Source organism: Oncorhynchus mykiss, chromosome 12, assembly GCF_013265735.2.
Source record: "Oncorhynchus mykiss isolate Arlee chromosome 12, USDA_OmykA_1.1, whole genome shotgun sequence".
Taxonomy (NCBI): Eukaryota; Metazoa; Chordata; class Actinopteri; order Salmoniformes; family Salmonidae; genus Oncorhynchus; species Oncorhynchus mykiss.
Genome location: NC_048576.1, coordinates 22377386 through 22399708, shown reverse-complemented (window position 1 = coordinate 22399708; position 22323 = coordinate 22377386). Strand labels below are relative to the sequence as shown.

General features: G+C 41.0%; 2 protein-coding genes across 2 annotated transcripts in view; one reads left to right on the top strand and one right to left on the bottom strand.

Moving 5' to 3' along the window:
- The first annotated feature begins 723 nt into the window (after positions 1-723).
- The window catches only part of LOC110537215 (anthrax toxin receptor 1), a 37207-nt gene continuing 15607 nt past the window's right edge, over positions 724-22323 (top strand). The window contains exons 1-11 of the mRNA XM_036937219.1: positions 724-1297; positions 7571-7642; positions 9880-9951; positions 10119-10200; positions 11574-11604; positions 11863-11942; positions 14950-15018; positions 15108-15188; positions 15880-15940; positions 20770-20868; positions 22231-22300. Coding sequence (XP_036793114.1) covers positions 1143-1297; positions 7571-7642; positions 9880-9951; positions 10119-10200; positions 11574-11604; positions 11863-11942; positions 14950-15018; positions 15108-15188; positions 15880-15940; positions 20770-20868; positions 22231-22300 — 872 coding nt within the window. The 5' untranslated portion in view covers positions 724-1142. The remainder of the gene's footprint in view (positions 1298-7570; positions 7643-9879; positions 9952-10118; positions 10201-11573; positions 11605-11862; positions 11943-14949; positions 15019-15107; positions 15189-15879; positions 15941-20769; positions 20869-22230; positions 22301-22323) is intronic.
- Positions 2094-22323, bottom strand: part of LOC110537214 (AP2-associated protein kinase 1) — a 102629-nt gene continuing 82399 nt past the window's right edge. Inside the window, exon 21 of the mRNA XM_036937218.1 lies at positions 2094-2920. Within this exon, the coding sequence (XP_036793113.1) occupies positions 2865-2920 (56 nt within the window). The 3' untranslated portion in view covers positions 2094-2864. The remainder of the gene's footprint in view (positions 2921-22323) is intronic.

The window sequence follows — 22323 nt, the reverse complement described above, 5'->3', positions numbered from 1 at the left end:
ACTATACAAAACTGTGGGAAGCATTGGAGTCAACATGGGCCAGCATCCCTGTGGAACGCTTGGCACCTTGTAGAGTCCATGCCCCAAATAATTGACGCTGGCCTCAGATCTGTTTGTGCTCTTGCCAACTCCATTGCTGTCATTGTCAAGCCAAATGTTTTTTTTTTATGTCAATGACTGACAAGGTCATTTCCGATTGAGCTGACATATGCAGCGTTTACCGTGAATGCCGTCTCTGCCAACGCGGTAACATTTCTTCAAATTTCAATCACGCTGTAACGCTGAACTTCTGCGATACGGATTGAATAGAGTCCTGAATCTTTTATTATTGAACATTGTCCCAGTCAAATAAATTATGTAACATAAACATAATTAGCACCCTTAGGTAAGACAATGCATGTGATTAAAGGAACTATGTGGAATATTTGATTCTGTTCTGATGAATGATGTGTGTTTGTAACAAGCCACCCTGTGATCACTACTACAAACTATTGAAAAACAATTACTTTTACCAACAGTTGATAGCTGGACTTCTAACTAACGTCAATTGATTTTGCCTCGTTTTAATTACACTGCTGCTACCGACTTCATAGAAAAAAAAAAAGTAAATAGTGAACTTTTTGTCATTGTAAACTTTATGCAAAGTTGTGTGCTAAAAATAAAATAAAAAATATGGCAAAAGACTACAGGGGAATCATAATCACTGCAGTCATAACCCACTTGCCACTAAGTGGCACTATTGCTGAGGATGTAGGAAACAGAGGGAAGAAAGAAAGAAAAACAATAGAAAGAAAGGAAAAAGTACTGCATGACAAAAATGTATCCCCACTGCCAGTGTGTGTGTGTGTGTGTGTTGATTTGAGAGAGTGTTTGACCTGGAACAGCTCTTCCTGATCCAGTCCAAGCAGCTCCACTCCCCCTCTCCCGGCACAGGACTGCTGCTGTGGAGATGGGATGCTGATTCAGACTGGGAATATTTCATGCCTGGAATCTTAACTCTGGGTGGATCACCGCACCGCGAGGCGGTGTGCTGGGGAACACAGGAACTATCTGAAACTATCTGAAAGGAGATTATTTGGACTAGTTTGGACTTTTTGAAGGTGTTAATTTTGATTTTGCAGCTTTCTCCTGAAGCTGGAATAATGTCTCTGGGCAGTTGCAGGCAGACTATGCTTGCAGCAGAGATCTGCACCCTGATGGCAATTCTGGTGGCAGGCACTGCAGGACAGAGCCAGGACGGGAGGGAGGCAGGGTCCTCCTGCTACGGGGGGTTTGACCTTTACTTCGTTTTGGACAAGTGAGTGTTCTCCTCTGTCTTCTTGCCTGCTCCAAGTCTCACTTTTATGCAGGAGCATCCATAGAGGCTCTGTAGCAGCCTGCTTCCATTTAGTCCCAGCAAGTCACCTACCACATGTTGGACATTTCTATGCATTCTTATCATTATTGCCCAGAGAAATACTTACACCGAGCAATTACATTTTCCTATACAAATATATATTTTTATGGAGTGATCCACTAATCGGAACCAGAGGCATGACAACACAACGTGAACATATATGTCTCCAGAGGCTAATTGGAAGTGTTTGAGCATAGGGGTGGGGTGGTTGAAGAGGGAAATAGAGTTGGTGGAGGGGAGGGGGTGCTTGGGTTGAGGTACATATGCAGAAATTAGAGCAGGTATGTGGATGATATGCAGTCCCAGAGACCCAGGGAGCCAGAGGCTGCATACTAACCCCTCCCTAGTGGTTCCAATCAGTTCCACTAAAGCAGCACAGCAGAAAACTGGTCAAATCTACTTACTCAGCTTTCCCCACCTGCTCTATCAAGAGGCTCCATTCGTTTCTACTGGAAAATGAAATTGGGAAAAAACTGCCAACAAAAAACATAGGCAATCTGTAAACTTATTGTGCAAGCCTTAGAATCTCTGTTTTCACAAAAAATTGCCCATATGGCATGTAGGATTCTGGGTAATGCTAGGATGTTATTGTTATGTGTTCAAGTCATGTGTTCCTTACCGTTCCAGACTCACCCCTCCCACTGTCTCCAAATTCTTTTAAAGATGGTGATCCCCCCCCCCCCCCCCGCCCCCCAGTTATCGGCAGCTCCATTGCAATGATATTTCTGCGGCGCACCATGCTAAAATACAGAACTACAGTAATTCCGAGCTTCCATAAGGGAAAGTTTTTTGACATTGGAGTGTGAGGTGGCATGCAGTTAGTGCAGTCTTATTCTATTCTCATCCACAATACGGTGAGCAGTCACGCTAGAGGATATATGAAAGTTAGCAAATAAGATGATTTTAGAATAAAATAGCCCCACAAAACCATTAGTTCATGTATTTTTTTTTACAAGTTGTTTGGATGCGTGTGGTAACACTTACCATAAAAATAACCAAGTTTACAGTAAAAGTAAATAAAATTCTGCTCTTGAACGTGCAAAGGCAATCAGATCTGTTTTGAAGTGAGAAAACAATACATTTCTACTTTCGATAATTTTTTGCTGCTTTACATTTCATCCCACAAGCAATTCAAATATTTCATATTAACAGTTCTATAGATCAGTGTTTCCCAAACTCTGTCCTAGGGCCCCCTCTGTGTGCATGTTTTGGGGGGTTGGGCAGGATCGAGTTTGGGAAACCCTGCTATAGATCACATACAGTATTTCACACACTTTAATCAGAATACAGTATGCATGGGTGAAATGTGTGACTGTCTTCATACAACATGCAGAGCAATGGTAGCTACTTCATGACTCCCCCGTCGTTTCCCCTTCCACAGTGCGGTGTGCAGTGGGGAGAGCTCCTGTCTTTCTCTATGCCCCAAACCTCTCTCCATGTGTGTCTGGACTGCAGAACCCTTTCACCATTAGGCCCAGATGTTCCAAAGCTCCCGAGTGTTTGGCAGCTGTGTCAGGACTGGGACTCATATCACAGTACAACGGACAGAAAAACAAGTGAGAGGGAAGAAAAGAGAGGCAAAGAAAGAAAGGAGAGAGAAAAAAATATTTTGATTTATCCTTTCGCAATCAAATTATTCAGACTTTCAAGCATCAACATCTTTCAAATACTTAAACATATCCATGAAATATGTGGGACATTCTATAAGTATTCATAACTGCTGTATTGCTATTGTGTCAGTCTGAATTGGCCAATCACTCAAAACCTCTGGCACGTCTTTAGGCCGACAGAAAAAGGCACATTGAGTTCCATCCTTAACAAAACCTGTCTATATGCACCACACTTATCAAGTCTAAAGTGGTCACATCTCAAAGTTGCATTGACATTATCCTATTTGACTGGCTTTTTGGAAAAGCTGTGCTCATTTCCTGAGTCTAGTGTTGCTGTCCAAGGTAATCATCAAACACATACTGGTAATCATCCAAATAATCTTTTTCCTTAATGCTGTCCAAACTACTCCCCATTTCACGAGGTCCCTGCTTTTATTTTTTATTTGATTTATTAGGATCCCCATTATCTGATGCCAATGGTGACAGCTAGTCTTACTGGGGTCCGACACATAACAAAAAATACATTACAGACAAAAGACTTTAAAATGTACATACATTTAAAAATATTAACATGTAGTGTCTGTGTGCGCATCTATCAGTTACACATACATGTCAGTACATACACACAACAAGTAGGTCACCTGGGGAGAGGTGTTGTGCCGTGAGGTGTTGCTTTATTTGTGTTTTGAAACTTCTGCCTTATAATGGAAGGGAGTTCCATGCACTCAAGGCTCTGTATAATACAGCACTGTATTTCCTTGACATATATACTGTATTTCCTTGAATTTATTCTGGACCTGGGGACTGTGAAAAGACCCCTGGTGGCATGTCTGGTGGGGTATGTGTGTATGTCATTGCTGTGTGTGTGCAAATAATTAGGAATTTCCAACATTGTTTCTTATGAAAACAAGAAGTGGCATAGTCAATCTTTCCTCAACTCTTAGCCAAGAGAGACTGGCATGCATAGTATTCTTATTAGCCCTCTGATTACAGTGAAGAGCAAGATGTGTCGCTCTGTTCTGGGCCTACTACAGCTTAACTAGGTCTTTCTTTTCAGCACTTGACCATATGAATGGACAATAATCAAGATAAGATAAAAGTAGAGCCTGCAGGACTTGCTTTGTGGAGTGTGGTGTCAAAAAAACAGAGGGTCTCTTTATTAGGTGGCAGGTAGCCTAGTGGTTGGACTTATAACCGAAAGGTTGCAAAATCTAATCCCCGAGCTGACAAGGTACAAATCTGTCGTTCTGCCCCTGAAGGCAGTTCACCCACTGTTCCTAGTCCGTCATTGTAAATAATATTTTTTTCTTAACTGACTTGCCTGGTTAAATAGAGGTTACATAAAAAATGTAAAATATATATATTGTCACGTGGTTAAAAATACCATGGGACCACGCAGCCGTCATACCACTCAGGAAGGAGACGCGTTCTGTCTCCTAGAGATGAACGTACTTTGGTGCGAAATGTGAAAATCAATCCCAGAACAACAAAGGACCTTGTGAAGAGGCTGGAGGAAACAGGTACAAAGGTTTCTATATCCACAGTAAAACGAGTCTAATATCGACAGAACCTGATAAATAATATGAAAGGCTGCACTGAAATCTAACAGTACAGCTCCCACAATCTTCTTATTATCAATGTATTTCAACCAATCATCAGTCATTTGTGTCAGTGTAGTACATGTTGAGTGCCCTTCTCAAAAAGCATGCTGAAAGTTTATTGTTCATTTGTTTACAGAGAAATAGCGTTGTGTTTGGTAAAACACACATTTTTCCAAAAGTTTGCTAAGAGCTGGCAGCAAGCTGATAGGTCTACTCTTAGAACCAGTAAAGGCCGCTTTACCACTCTTGGGTAGCGGAATGACTGGCTTTTCTCCAAGCCTGAGGACAAAGACTTGTGGCAGCACAAGTAGGGCATTTGATTTGCAAACTCATCACATGATCAGTGTCTCGTCAGGAACACTAAAAATGCACTTCCGGGCCAAAGAATTTCTAAATGTTTGAACATAAAAGTCCCCCACGTAATAGTAGAAAATTGTCAATAACCATTCATGAAAAATTGTCTAAACATTAACAATGATTCATATTTGTTCATATTTAAGTGACATTTGCATTACATTTGGGGTTTTACACATGTTCCAAGGTCAAATATATGTGTTGCTGGCTTTTTACTCCACCCATTCTATTGCCGCACTACGGAAAACCTGCTAACCAAACAAAGTGTTTCTTAGATTTTGCCCAGACCTCAAAAGTCATCCCCTGATGTGGTTCATGCATTGTTGTGAACACAGAAAAAATATTGAACAAAATGGGGGTAAACCAGAAAAAAATTGAGAAATACGAAACCTGGAATAACAAAAGAAAGAAAACGGGAATTGTGGGAAAAAATTGAAGTAGATAAAAAATTTAAAAATGATTTTAAAAGGTCATACCAACATGTTTTTCTGTGCATGACTGAACTTTAGAATGTGTGTATTGACTATGTACCCAAGAGGGAAAGAGGTTGGGCCATCCTAGAAATGTTCTAGTGAAATATACAGTAATATATACAATTTAGCAGATGCTTTTATTAAAAATGGTGCTTATGCCACCCTTTATAAAGCACAGGTTTATGTCATATTTGACATAGTGGGTTATGTCACATTTGACATGGGTGGTTATGTCACACAGTTATGCCCTTAACCAACAGTTATAAAGCATGACACATGGTTGAGATGATTTGTATCACATTTCTGTAGTGTTTATGAAGGCATTATGTAGCCTTTATAAGCTGTACGTAATTTAAAGCGGGACAATTTAAAGTCATTAAGCTGTCATATTAGTTGATATAGAATGGGAATATGTTTTCAAATACATTTTCTTCCAAAATGCCATGCTCAAATGCCACCTCAATAAGAACGACCCACTTGAGAAAAAACATATTTCTATAAAAAGGTATTACATTAGTGCACACTTTCTCTCGCTCTCACTTTCCCTATTTCTCGCACACACATTATTATTTTTAAAAACATTTTAGTCATTTAGGCAACGCTCTTATACAGAGTGACTTAGTGAGGGCACAAATTTTTACAAACTTAGTGCATAAACTTAGTGAGTGCACAGTAGTGAGTGCACAAATTTCCGTACTGGGCGAAATCCTCTTTTTGCTGGTTCTACACAGAAGTAAGGGCTTAGATAATGTGTTGGAGCTATACACTGCGTCTGGCCCATTCTCTTCACTCAAACTGACTTTGATTGTGATTCTGAAAAGATTTCCTGATAGAAGTCAATCATAATGGAATGTGTATGGCATGCATTCAAAGTAAAACCCCAGAGAGGATAAAAATACTTATTCTACAACGTCTGCGGTCTAAATGAAAAAAGTAAAGGAAGTACACAGTATCTATTCTCTGTGTCTGTGTCAGTGAAAGGTGGGGGAAAAAACTATATTGACAGGCTCTGTTGTTTTATCCGTAACTATGTCATTACCAGTGATGTAAACTACTATAAAGTACTACTTAAGTAGCTTTGGAGGGTATCTGTACTTTACTATTTATATTTTTGACAACTTCTACTTTACTACACTCGTATAGAAAATTATGTACTTTTTACTCCATACATTTCCCCTGACATTCAAAAGTACTCGTTACATTTTGAATGCTTAGCAGGACAGAAAATGGTCCAATTCGCACACTTATCAAGAGAATATCCTTATTCATCCCTACTGCCTCTGATCTGACAGATTTACTAAACACAAATGCTTTAAAAAAAAAATGATGTCGAAGTGTGACCCTGGCTATCCGTAAGTATAGAAAAAAGAAAAAGAAAATTGTGCCGTCTGGTTTGCTTAATATAAGGAAATGTAAATTCTTCATACTTTTAACTTTTGATACTTAAGTATATTTAAAACTAAATACTTTTAGACTTTTACTCAAGTAGTATTTTACTGGGTGACTTTCACACGAGTCATTTTCTATTAAGTATCTTTACTTTTACTCAAGTATTAGAACGTAGTACTTTTTCCACCACTGGTCATTACAGTGTATCTCTGATGTTTGAATTTTTCTCTCTATCACCACAGATTTGGTATATTTAAGCAATAAGGCATGGGGGGTGTGGTATATGGCCAATATATCATGGGTAAGGGCTGTTCTTATGCACAATGCAACAAGGAGTGCCTGGATACAGCCCTTAGCCGTGGTATATTGGCCATACAGTATACCACAAAACCAAGAGGTGCCTTATTGCTTTTATAAACTGGATAGCAACATACAGTAATTAGAAGAGTACAAATAAATGTTTTGTTATACCCGCGATATACCACGGCTTTCAACCAATCAGCATTCAGGGCTCGAACCACCCAGTTCATAAAATTGGTTGATGCATGTTACATCTGAACAGGATAATGCGTTATGTAACATCTGAGCAGGATAACGCATTATCATTAGCTAACGCCCTGTAGGGTGAGCTGATTGGAGGACACATGGAAGCAGCGATTGGTTTGTGGACAGTTCAATCATGGTAGCTGTAAGGGCCCTTTTAACAGCTCCACCACAATAACAGACATTTTCTAACCTTTATTTTAGGTCCGGGAGTGTGCAGCACCACTGGAATGAGATCTATTACTTTGTTGATCACCTGGCTCATAAATTCATAAGGTACAGTATTGCCTGGATCGTTACCCAGATACCACTACAAGTACCAGAGAGCTCAATTAATGTACAGTGCCTTGCGAAAGTATTCGGCCCCCTTGAACTTTGCGACCTTTTGCCACATTTCAGGCTTCAAACAAAGTTATAAAACTGTATTTTTTTGTGAAGAATCAACAACAAATGGGACACAATCATGAAGTGGAATGACATTTATTGGATATTTCAAACTTTTTTAACAAATCAAAAACTGAAAAATTGGGCGTGCAAAATTATTCAGCCCCTTTACTTTCAGTGCAGCAAACTCTCTCCAGAAGTTCAGTGAGGATCTCTGAATGATCCAATGTTGACCTAAATGACTAATGATGATAAATACAATCCACCTGTGTGTAATCAAGTCTCTGTATAAATTCACCTGCACTGTGAAAGTCTCAGAGGTCCGTTAAAAGCGCAGAGAGCATCATGAAGAACAAGGAACACACCAGGCAAGTCCGAGATACTGTTGTGAAGAAGTTTAAAGCCGGATTTGGATACAAAAAGATTTCCCAAGCTTTAAACATCCCAAGGAGCACTGTGCAAGCGATAATATTGAAATGGAAGGAGTATCAGACCACTGCAAATCTACCAAGACCGGGCCGTCCCTCTAAACTGTCAGCTCATACAAGGAGAAGACTGATCAGAGATGCAGCCAAGAGGCCCATGATCACTCTGGATGAACTGCATAGGACAACAATCAGTCGTATATTGCACAAATCTGGCCTTTATGGAAGAGTGGCAAGAAGAAAGCCATTTCTTAAAGATATCCATAAAAAGTGTCATTTAAAGTTTGCCACAAGCCACCTGGGAGACACACCAAACATGTGGAAGAAGGTGCTCTGGTCAGATGAAACCAAAATGGAACTTTTTGGCAACAATGCAAAACGTTATGTTTGGCGTAAAAGCAACACAGCTCATCACACTGAACACACCATCCCCACTGTCAAACATGGTGGTGGCAGCATCATGGTTTGGGCCTGCTTTTCTTCAGCAGGGACAGGGAAGATGGTTAAAATTGATGGGAAGATGGATGGAGCCAAATACAGGACCATTCTGGAAGAAAACCTGATGGAGTCTGCAAAAGACCTGAGACTGGGACGGAGATTTGTCTTCCAACAAGAAAATGATCCAAAACATAAAGCAAAATCTACAATGGAATGGTTCAAATATAAACATATCCAGGTGTTAGAATGGCCAAGTCAAAGTCCAGACCTGAATCCAATCGAGAATCTGTGGAAAGAACTGAAAACTGCTGTTCACAAATGCTCTCCATCCAACCTCACTGAGCTCGAGCTGTTTTGCAAGGAGGAATGGGAAAAAAATTCAGTCTCTCGATGTGCAAAACTGATAGAGACATACCCCAAGCGACTTACAGCTGTAATCGCAGCAAAAGGTGGCGCTACAAAGTATTCACTTAAGGGGCTGAATAATTTTGCACGCCCAATTTTTCAGTTTTTGATTTGTTAAAAAAGTTTGGAATATCCAATAAATGTTGTTCCACTTCATGATTGTGTCCCACTTGTTGTTGATTCGTCACAAAAAATACAGTTTTATATCTTTATGTTTGAAGCCTGAAATGTGGCAAAAGGTCGCAAAGTTCAAGGGGGCCGAATACTTTCGCAAGGCACTGTATACTGGCCAGTAAGGATGTATCAATTCCAGTAAGGATATAAATAGACATGTTTTTGCACAAAGTATTTGGACAAGACAGCAACATACATAAAGAGATTATGTATGTGTGTCAACTGTGGAAATACCCTCCCATCTACATGTAACTGGCAAAATAAAGGAAACACCAACATAAAATGTCTTAATAGGGCTTTGGGCCATAACAAGCCAGAACAGCTTCATTGCACCTTGACATAGATTCTACAAGTGTCTGGAACTCTATTGGAGAAACTCCATCATTTGGTGTTTTGTTGACGGTGGTGGAAAACGCCGTCTTAGGCGCCATTCCAGAATCTCCCATAAGCTTTCAATTGGGTTGTGATCTGGTGACTGAGACGGCCATGGCATATGGTTTACGTCACTTTCAAGCTCATCAAACCAGTAGCCATTGTATCCAAAATAACGACCTGCCCAGCATTTTTATACATGACCCTAAGCATGATGGGATGTTCATTACTTAATTAACTTAGGAACCACAACTATGTGGAAGCACCTGCTTTCAATATACGTTGTGTCCCTTATTTACTCAAGTATTTCTTTAGCCCTCAGCTGCGGATGTCCTTCATTGTATTTTCTACAGAGGGACGGATCCTGATGAAACTAACAGAAGACAGGCAAGACATAATCCCCTCATAATACAACACTTTTAATGATCTGCCCATTTTACGCATTGGTCAATCGTTTTGTGGAGGGTACTGTGTGTCAATCCTTCTATTTCGGGGGTACTGCCCACACGATACACTGACGGTACCAATGGTATATTGTGGTTGGGTGTGAGCAGGGAGCAGATTCGGGCAGGCCTGGAAGAGCTCCGCATGGTGCATCCCGGGGGAGACACTTTTATGCACAAAGGATTCCAAAGGGTGAGTAATGGATTGGAGATGTCCTTCTGCAAAAATGTCAAAAATCTATTTTTATTTTCACATAACCTTATCTATCTATGGGTAAAAGCAGAAGACAAATTGCTGTCTCATATTGGTCAATAAAGTACAGTGGGGCAAATAAGTATTTAGTTAGCCACCAATTGTGCAAGTTCTCCCACTTAAAAAGATGAGAGGCCTATAATTTTCATCATAGGTACACTTCAACTATGACAGACAAAATGAGAAAAAATCACATTGTAGGATTTTTAATGAATTTATTTGCAAATGATGGTGGAAAATAAGTATTTGGTCAATAACAAAAGTTTATCTCAATACTTTGTTATATACCCTTTGATGGCAATGACAGAGGTCAAACGTTTTCTGTAAGTCTTCACAAGGTTTTCACACACTGTTGCTGGTATTTTGGCCCATTCCTTCATGCAGATCTCCTCTAGAGCAGTGATGTTTTGAGGCTGTTGCTGGGCAACACGGACTTTCAACTCCCTCCAAAGATTTTCTACGGGGTTGAGATCTGGAGACTGGCTAGGCCACTCCAGGACCTTGAAATGCTTCTTATGAAGCCACTCCTTCATTGCCCGGGCAGTGTGTTTGTGATCATTGTCATGCTGAAAGACCCAGCCACGTTTCATCTTCAATGCCCTTGCTGATGGTAGGCTTTGTTACTTTGGTCCCAGCTCTCTGCAGGTCATTCACTAGGTCCCCCCGTGTGGTTCTGGGATTTTTGCTCACCGTTCTTGTGATCATTTTGACTCTACGGGGTTGAGATCTTGCATGGAGCCCCAGATCGAGGGAGATTATCAGTGATCTTGTATGTCTTCTATTTTCTAATAATTGCTCCCACAGTTGATTTATTTAAACTAAGCTGCTTACCTATTGCAGATTCAGTCTTCCCAGCCTGGTGCAGGTCTACAATTTTGTTTCTGGTGTCCAGCTCTTTGGTCTTGGCCATAGTGGAGTTTGGAGTGTGACTGTTTGAGGTTGTGGACAGGTGTCTTTTATACTGATAACAAGTTCAAACAGGTGCCATTAATACAGATAGCAAGTGGAGGACAGAGGAGCTTCTTAAAGAAGAAGTTACAGGTCTGTGAGAGCCAGAAATATTGCTTGTTTGTAGGTGACCAAATACTTATTTTCTACCATAATTTGCAAATAAATTCCTAAAAAAATCCTACAATGTGATTTTCTGGATTTTTTTCAAATTTTGTCTGTCATAGTTGAAGTGTACCTGTGATGAAAAGTACAGGCCTCTCTCATCTTTTTAAGTGGGAGAACTTGCACAATTGGTGGCTGACTAAATACTTTTTTGCCCCACTGTATCCTTCTAAACATTCTGCTTCTATCTGCTCCTCCAGGCCAGTGAACAAATCTACTATGCTGGTGACAGTGAGTAGATTATTCTTGTTTTTTTGCACTTGGAATAAATCATTTGGGTAGAACTCTGGCTCTCTTTATGTCATAAGCAGACACAAAACAGTACACATTAAAACCCATTGAACCCAATTTATGGTATCAGAGGTAATAGAATGAATTATCCAATTATTATCTTCACCTTCTCAGAGACAGATAGACAGTACAGTCTGTGTTCTGAGGAGATTTTGTTCTGCTCTATTGTCTTGTAAGTAATTTGTCCTGGTCCATCAGGTTTCCGTACGGCCAGTGTCATCATTGCCTTGACAGATGGCGAACTGAGGGAGAATCAGTTTGATCTGGCAGAGAGAGAGGTGAGATAAATATTGGTTTTAGACCTACAGTAATGGATGATCTATTGGCAATGTCTACGGTATCTCTACACTCACAGAGTGAGGAGAGTTCAAAAAGCTAACCACATTCCACAGGATATTCCAGTCCTGGAAGAGCGGGTTCTCAGTACTCTGCTGCCTGTCATAATCTGCAATTATCATTATTAGAAACTCTGTTTCTGATAATACACTATATATACACAAAAGTATGTGGACACCCCTTCAAATTAGTGGATTCGGCTATTTCAGTCACACTCATAACTGACAGGTGTATTAAATGGAGCACACAGCCATGCAATCTCCATAGACAAAAATTGGCAGTAGAATGGCCTTACTGAAGAGCTCAGTGACTTTCAACATGGCACTGTCAAAGGATTCCACCTTTCCAACAAGTCAGTTCGTAAAATGTCTGCCCTGCTAGAGCTTCCCCAGTCAACTGTAAGTGCTGTTATTGTGAAGTGGACATGTCTAAGATCAACAACAGCTCAGCTGCGAAGTGGTAGGCCGCACAAGCTCACAGAACGGGACCGCCGAGTGCTGAAGCGCATAGCAAGTAAAAAATTGTTTGTTCTTGGTTGCAACACTCACTACAGAGTTCCAAACTGCCTCTGGAAGCAACGTTTTTGCAAAACCTGTTCGTCGGGAGCTTCATGAAATGGGTTTCCATGGCCGAGCAGCCACACACAAGCCTAAGATCACCATGCGCAATGCCAAGCATCGGCTGGAGTGGTGTAAAGCTTGCCGCCATTGGACTCTGGAGCAGTGGAAATGCTTTCTCTGGGGTGATGAATAACGCTTCCCCATCCGGCAGTCCGACGGACGAATCTGGGTTTGGCGGATACCAGGAAAATGCTACCTGTCCAATGCATACAGTAGTGCCAACTGTAAAGTTTGATGGAGGAGGAATAATGGTCTGGGGCCGTTTTCATAGTTTGGGATAGGCCCCTTAGGTCCAGTGAAGGGAATTCTTAACGCAACAGCATGCAATTACATTCTAGACAATTCTGTGCTGTCCAACTTTGTGGCAACAGTTTGGGGAAGGCCCTTTCCTGTTTCAGCATAACAATGCCCCTGTGCACAAAGAGAGGTCCATACAGAAATGGTTTGTCGAAATTGGTGTGGAAGAACTTGACTGGTCTGCACAGAACCCTGACCTCAACCCCATCAAACACCTTTAAGATGAATTGAATTTAAGCCTAATCGCCCAACACCAGTGCCCGACCTCACTAATACTCTTGTGGCTGAATGGAAGCAAGTCCCCGCAGTAATGTTCCAAGATGTAGTGGAAAGCCTTCCCATAAGAGTGGAGGCTGTTACAGCAGCAAAGGAGGGATTAACTCCATATTAATGCCCATGATTTTGGAATGAAATGTTATACGAGCAGGTGTCTAGTGAAATGTAAAGAACCTAAACTCAAGCCTTTCAATAACTGGATGTCCATATATTGGCTGATGCTAATTTTGTGCAGAACTTCCTAGACTTGAGAAGTTTACTTAAACTCACCAAGACCCAATAAGTCATCATGGGCTGTGGAAGATCACCCAAAGCACTGTAACTACATGAGGACACAGAGGTTTTTCGAATTTCAACAAACAAAAACCTTTCTTTTTCTTTTTAGGAACTCAGTTGGGGTCTCAATTTACTGTTGAGAGTTAGAGTAGTAGAATACACAAGGTGCAATTTCGAAACATAGTTGTCACTCACTAGCTAGGTTTCGATTCATTTGGCATAAAAACAATCTGAGCATTTGTCACCAGAGGTATTTCCATCAAATTGATTTGTTGCAGATAAAACCATGCGCATGATGACATAATGCGCATAAAATATATATTTTGCCATTCAATTCCCATTCCCAAAGTAAAATGTGTTTCCATTGCATTTTTCAACTCTACTGATGTTTTTTTCACGAAAAAATGTAGTGTTATATAGTGAGTGTGCACACTCTGGTATTGGCACATGCACTCTAGCTTTCACGATGAGTCGTAGTGGAAAGACCACACAACATGTCATCGCATGACTCCAAGTTTATTTCGATATGATGGCTATTATATCAACATTTGCGCATAAAAGGCGTTTCCACCAACATTTTTCGCATAATACATTTGACCGGCACAGAAAGATCCCACCTTGTCTAGCGTATTTTCTTTTGTCGACATTTGAAAAGTTTACAGAAAAATGTAGTGTTTCCATCAGGCCTGTAATGACAGTTTTTTATCCGACATGTACTTTACACACATAAAAAGGTTGGATGGAAACCATGTTACTGACAGTCACTCACTTAGCCCATGTCAGTAAATCAAATACATTGGTAAATTTGTCTAGCCAGCTATCTGGCCAGCTATCAAATCTAATTTGTTTACTTTTTGTTAATAAAATATTTTTTCTGCTAACAGATCCCTCTGTACTTATTACATTATAGTTTTTAATCCTGGTGCTGAGATAATGTGTAGCGGCTAATTGTATAGCTAATAGGCTATGTGTTTGTAGATCGACTAAGGTGAATGAACCTACCGCAGCCAGGTGATAATGGCTGGAGTCATTGTATAGTTTTTAAACTGTATATACATTCTATATACATTCAGTAAATGAGCTCCAGCTTTCTTAAAATTCACCCTGTCCGTGGACCTCACCAAAACTCAGACTCTGGTTATGGCCATGAAAGCACACGATTTAACCAAAGCAATCGATCAAGTGGACTGCTACAAAAATGCCTGCACCATTATAGACAGCAAACTCTGCTTTGGAGAAAACTTGGATAACATTGTCTCCATGTGTCAGTCATGACTCAAGACTAAATACCTGCACAAACTGAGATGGCTGGAGAAAACCCCCAAATCTGTTGTACATGCCTTTATGGAGACATCTTTATACACTGTGTTGTATTGGTTTTCTATATATTTAACACCAACATGAAGTTCTCTCTACTTTGGTCAATATAGAGTTATGAAATAACTTTCATGTCTATTTGTGTGACCCTTTTGAAAACTAGGCCAGCCGGTCGCGTCAACTGGGCGCCTCAGTCTACTGCGTGGGAGTAAAAGACTTCAATGAAACCCAGGTGAGCCACGTTCACATGTTTCTGTTGTGAGCAGGGGATTATTATTGTTATTACACTGTTATTGAATTAGAATTCTCCTCACTCCCTAGCTTTGGACAATAGCCGACAGTAAGGACCATGTCTTCCCTGTGAATGATGGCTTTGAGGCACTGCAAGGAGTCATTGATTCAGTAAGGGCAATGTTGTTGTGGTTGGTAGAATGATGCAAACACCTGTTCACTATTGTAAGGTATGTTTTCAACACTGTTGAAAGTATACCATGGTATAAGATTTAAATACTTTCAACAGCTCTAACTCTTTTTGTGTTTGTCTTTTAAGTTATTTTTTTTTTGTCATATCCAATTACGATCTTGTCTCATCGCTGCAACTCCCCAACGAGCTCGGGAGAGGCGAAGGTCGAGTCATGCGCCCTCCGAAACATGACCCACCAAACCGCGCTTCTTAACACCCACCCGCATAACCCTGAAGCCACTGTTCAACTGACAACTGAGGTCAGCCTGCAGGCACCCGGCCCGCAACAAGGAGTCACTAGAGCGCGATGAGCCAAGTAAAGGCCCCAAGTCAAACTCTCCACTAACCCGGACGACGCTGGGCCAATTGTGCGCCGCCCTATGGGACTCCCGGTCACGGCCAGTTGTGACACAGCCTGGGATCGAACCAGGGTCTGTAGTGACACCTCAAGCACTGCGATGCAGTGCTTTAGACCGCTGCACCACTCAGGAGGCCTCAACAGCTCTAACTCTAACAGATTTACGTTTCCAGTAGTGCTGCTTCCCGCCTTCACCATTAACCATCGCCTTCTCCTTCTCATCCTCTCCCTCTTCCTGTTTCTCTCTCTCTTGCGATTCTCCCTTCACTCAGATCCTGAAGAGATCATGCATCGAGATCTTGGCAGCAGAGCCCTCTAGTATCTGTGCAGGAGGTGAGTGGTGTAATAGCTCCTCTGTTGGAGTTCCAGAATAACCCATTTTAAACATAGACAAACCCTGTATAAAATATGTTGAATTTGTACCTTGGAAACAACATCAGATCTTCAACGTAATATTCTTGATGAGAAAAAAACTATAGGCTGGGCAGCCCCTCCTACTGGAGAGTTGATCAACTGTGCATTTGGAAAGCATTCCGACCTCTTGACTTATTCCACTTTGTTACGTTACAGCCTTATTCTAAAATTGATTAAAAAAATACACTACCGTTCAAAAGTTTGGGGTCACTTAGAAATGTCCTTGTTTTATTGAAAGAAAAGCATTTTTTGTCCATTAAAATAACATCAAATTGATCAGAAATACAGTGTAGACATTGTTAATGTTGTAGATTACTTTGTAGTTGGAAATGGCACATTTTTTATGGAATATCTACATAGGCGTACAGAGGCCCATTATCAGCAACCATCACTCCTGTGTACCAATGGCACATTGTGTTAGCTAATCTAAGTTTGTCATTTCAAAAGGCTAATTGAACCCGATCAAACATCTCTGGAGAGACCTGAAAATATCTGTGCAGCGACACTCGCCATCTAACCTGACAGAGCTTGAGAGGCTCTGCCGAAAAGAATGAGAGGATCTGCAGAGAAGAATGGGAGAAACTCCCCAAATACAGGTGTGCCAAGCTTGTAGCTTCATACCCAATAAGACTTTGGCGCTGGAGAAGATGGCTGATAACCAACAGTGCTATTTTGTTAGTTTTTTCATATTGTTTGTCACTTATTTTGTACATAATGCTGCTGCTGCTACAGTCTCTTCTGGAAATCAGAACAGTGATTACTCACCTTGAACTGGACGAAGAATTAATCTTTAATTAATGAGTCGGACGAGAGGGATTTACCCCAGACACCCGAATAGGCCCTCATCCCTGTCATTCACAAAAGAAACAGATTGAAAGGATATCGTGGAAGGAGATCGGGTGCCTTGTGAGGAACCGCCGACGAGTGGCTAATCTGCTGTTGCCATCCCTACTATTGGCCAACGTACAATCGCTGGATAATAAATTGGACAAACTAAAAGCACGTATATCCTACCAACGGGACATTAAAAACCGTAATGTCTTCTGTTTCACCGAGTCGTGGCTGAACGACGACATGAATAACAAACAGCTGGCGGGTTATACACTGTATCGCAGGATAGAACAGCAGCCTCTGGTAAGACAAGGGGAGACAGTCTATGTATATTTGTAAACAACAGCTGGTACACGATATATAAGGAAGTCTTAAGGTTTTGCTCACCTGAGGTAGAGTATTTCATGATATGCTGTAGACCACACTTTCTACATAGAGAGTTTTCATCTGTATTTTTCATAGCTGTCTATATACCACCACAGACTGATACTGACACTAAGACCGCGCTCAATGAGCTGTATACCGACATCAGCAAACAGGAAAACGCTCATCCAGAGGCGGCGCTCCTAGTGCCTTGGGACTTTAATGCAGGGAAACTTAAATCCGTTTTACCAAATTTCTACCAGCATGTTAAATGTGCAACAAGAGGGAAAAAGACTCTAGACCACCTTTACTCCACACACAGAGACGCATATAAAGCTCTCCCTCACCCTCCATTTGGCAAATCTAACCAGAAATCTATCCTCCTGACTCCTGCTTACAAGCAAAAATGAAAGCAGGAACCACCAGTGACTCTGTCAATAAAAAAGTGGTCAGATGAAGCAGATGCTAAGCTGCAGGACTGTTTTGCTAGCACAGACTGGAATATGTTCCGGGATTCTTCCGATGGCATTGAAGAGTACACCACATCAGTCACTGGCTTCATCAATAAGTGCACCGATGACTTCGTCCCCACAGTAACTGTACGTACATACCCCAACCAGAAGCCATGGATTACAGGCAACGTCTGCACTGAGCTAAAGGGTAGAGCAGCTGCTTTCAAGGAGTGGGACTCTAACCCAGAAGCTAATAAGAAATCTTGCTATTCCCTGCGACGAACCATCAAACAAGCAAAGCATCAATACAGGGCTAAGATTGAATCGTACTACGCCGGCTCCGACGCACGTCAGATGTGGCAGGGCTTGCAAATTATTACAGACTACAAAGGGAAGCACAGCCGAGAGCTGCCCAGTGACACAAGCATACCAGACAAGCTAAATTACTTCTATGCTCGCTTCGAGGCTAGTAACACTGAAGCATGCATGAGAGCATCAACTGCTCCGGACGACTGTGTGATCACGCTCTCCGCAGCCAATGTGAGTAAGACCTTTAAACAGGTCAACATTCACAAGGCCGCAGGGCCATACGGATTGCCAGGACGTGTACTCCGAGCATGCGCTGACCAACTGGCAATTGTCTTCACAGATATTTTCAACCTGTCCCTGTCTGAGACTGTAATCCCAACATGTTTCAAGTATACCGCCCCAACAGATCCACAGATGATGCAATCACGATTGCACTCCACACTGCCCTTTCACACCTGGACAAAAGGAACACCTATGTGAGAATGCTATTAATTGACTACAGCTCAGTGTTCAACACCATAGTGCCCTCAAAGCTCATCACTAAGCTAAGGACCCTGGGACTAAACACCTCCCTCTGCAACTGGATCCTGGACTTCCTGACGGGCCGCCCCCAGATGGTAAGGGTAGGTAACAACACATCTGCCACATCCTCAAAAGGCTCTACAGCTGCACCATCGAGAGCATCCTGACTGGTTGCATCACTTCCTGGTATGGCAACTGTTCAGCCTCCGACCGCAAGGCACTATAGAGGGTAGTGCGTACGGCCCAGTACATCACTGGAGCCAAGCTTCCTGCAATCCTTCCTGCAATCCTTCCTCTATACCAGGCAGTGTCAGAGGAAGGCCCTAAAAATTGTCAAAGACTCCAGCCACCCTAGTCATAGACTGTTCTCCCTGCTACCACACGGCAAGCGGTAAACGGAGCACCAAGTCTAGGTCCAAGAGGCTTCTAAACAGCTTCTATTCACAAGCCATAAGACTCCTGAACATCTAATCAAATGGCTACCCAGACTATTTGCATTGACCCCCCCCCTGCACCACCTCTTCACTCTTTTACGCTGCTGCTACTCTCTGTTATTATCTCTGCATAAGTCACTTAAATAACTCTACCTACAGTACATGTATATAATACCTCAATTACCTCGACTAACCGGTGCCTCCGCACAATGACTCTGTACCGGTATCCATTGTATGTAGCCTCGCTATTGTTGTTTTACTGCTGCTCTTCATTATTTGTTAGTTTTATTTTTAACATTTTTTTTTCTTAAAACTGCATTGTTGGTGAATTATGGGCTCGTAAGTAAGCACTTCACTGTAAGGTCTACCTGTTGTATTCCGCGCATGTGACAAATAACATTTGACTTGAGCCTGTAATCGCTGCCAAAGGTGCTTCAACAAAGTACTGAGTAAAGGGTCTGAATACTTATGTAAATGTGATATTTCAGTTTTTATTTTTACTAATTTGAAGAAAGAAAAAAAATACTGTTTTTGCTTTGTCATTATGGGGTATTGTGTTCAGATTGATGAGGAAAACAAACTATTTCCTCCATTTTAGAATAAGGCTGTAACGTAACAAAATGTGGGAAAGAGTCAAGTGGTCTGAATACCTTCCAAATGCGCTGTATCTATAGCTATCCCTTCAGTCTCCCATCCAGGGCTTTAACCAAACCCAGCCTTGCTTCGCGTTGATATTTGACTATAACCATGTGTTATCATGAGAATGATTGTTGAGAAGTCTCCACTTAATAGATTCACTGTTGCTATCTATGTCATTCCAAAGGGTAGGTTCAACAGAGAAAATTATATGTAACCATATTTAGGCCTACAGTATATAGCATTTGGGAAGTCATCAACAGCTATTGTTTACATTCTAAAAATAGACATATACATCTAGGGTTTCAAGCTCATAAAAGTTTAAAAAATAAAATAAGCAGATTAAGCCAGTGGCTCAGATTGAACTATCCAAGTAATAGATACATCTCCTTTAAATTTTTATATTTGGTTGCATTGTCAACCAAACACAATTCGATATTACTTTTGTAAGAGTAAATAGCTTAATGTTAAGGCTATCGTACAAACTAATGTAACAGTATTTATTCAAACTTAAAATGTGTAACACATCCATGCACATTGAGGTTCCTGTAAAATGTCTTCTTATGTAATCACAGAACTCGTGCATGTTCAGGGTCGCAGTTCTGTGGAAATCTTCACAATTGCTACAGTTATCTGAACATAATCTCATATGGCATTGATCACTTGCACCATGTAGTTTAATGCAATTTCAATTGCAATCCAGGTCATTTGGTTGTGCTATTAGATGACGCACATTGATAACACATTAAGTTGTTGTATAAATAAACAAAATATCTGACATTGAATTCCCATTTAAATGTTGTTGTGCTTTTAAATGGTTGAAAGCGCATTGATAACACATTTAGGTGACAACTAAACCAGAAATCAGATATGGATTTTCCATTGGAATTGAATTGTGCTTTTAGATGGTTGAAGGCATAGTGATAACACGTTGGGAATAAACATTTAAAAAAATTTGTGTGGATGAAAATAGTTTGGAATCTCATTGATCAATGCCTCTACCAAATATTACCCAATTATTCACGTTGAAATGACATGGTGTGCCCAGTGGGATGTATCATTATGGATAATTGGGAAGCTTTTGGCCTCAGGAAATAAGGATTTGAAAATATCATTAACAACTGTAATACCACTTTACTTATGATTATCAAGGTGAACACATGGCATTGATGATTGTTCTCTCCCTTTCATCCCTCCTTAGAGTCCTTCCAGGTGGTAGTGAAAGGAAATGGTTTCTCACATGCCCGCGAGGTGGGGAAGGTCCTTTGTAGCTTCCGCATCAACGACACTCTCACTTTGAGTAAGTGGAAGTTACGGTATCTACAATTTACCGACCATTAACCTTAATGAATCCCATCAGTAACACCCCTGATTTGATCTGGATTTCTAATTTCTAATGAGGCTTGGAAAGAGATATGTTTCAGCAATGTCACAGTGAGTTGGCTGTTATCAACTGTGATTATGAAACAGGCAAATACAAAAGAGAAGGATTTCAAACATCCTGAACGAAAGAACCTAAAGGAATGAGCCTGAAAGAAAGCTCATTGGATCAAACAGGCACCAGTTGGGTTCTCAAGACAATTTCTGCCTGTCTTCTGTTCCTTACCTAACCATTGAATTGAGCCAATGTAGAACAGTAGTATGGTGCCCTACACATGACAGAACATTGGACCAAGAAAGGACTACAAATATTTTGATGCAAGAGATTACCCTCGCTCAAAAGTTGCAAACCACTGTCTGGTTGCAAATTCCACACCAATGGAGTCGGCAGCAGTGCACAGATCTGAGTTGGAGATTTAATTAGGTTTCTTTGTTCCGTTCACTCATCCAAAACTGATCTAGCACATCTGCTGTAGCCTCAGTGTCTCTGATAAGCTAGGTAGAAGGCTCTCTGAAGCTTTAAGGGCAAGGGTTTATTTCATCTAGAATCTCCAAAAGTTCTATGGATAAGGGACTTGCAATAATATCCTTTGACAAGCAATATTCAGTAGAGTAGTCCAATTCTTTACACTGAAGAAACATTTCTACATTCTTTCCTGAGGCATTATGCGAAATGCTACGTTTGATTTAGCCACAAGCAAGAGGGGGTTATAGCATGCCCACTGTTATTACAAATCCTAATGAGTTCTGGTCTGTCTTTCCTCACTCCCCTACGCACGCACGCACACACGTCCTCACTTTAATTCATCTGGTTGAATACTTAAGGCTTCTCAGATGTACAGAAGGAATGTGGATCTTATGTGCCATATGCACACACTGGACGTTCTCTCGGCCAGGGTAAATAAACCACACTCACTCTGAACGATTTCAGTTGCTTCATTTTCCACAAGTAAAGGGCCACAAAGACAACAAAAAAGAAAGGAATTTTCACAACTTGTCTCAAAGTATTTCAATTTCAACTATAGTCTTTGAAGCACTCTTTGATCTACAACTCTTTGAAACTATGATACTTTAACTAAGATAAATAGTTAAATTAATAGCAGTTTGGTAATGAATTAGCTACTTAACTGTATTTTGTTGATTTTATTTTAGATTTCATTTCCATGCACCTCTAGCTGGATAAGTAGCTACTGCATGGGATTTATAATGAGGCACATTATCCACAGTATGAGGTATTCATATACACACATAATACAATGCATTCTCTTCTATAATCTCATAGTGAAAAGACCATTGGTCGTGAGAGACACCTACCTGCTGTGTCCAGCTCCAGTATTGGAGGAGGAGGGGACGTAAGTGACTGTTTAACTCTCAC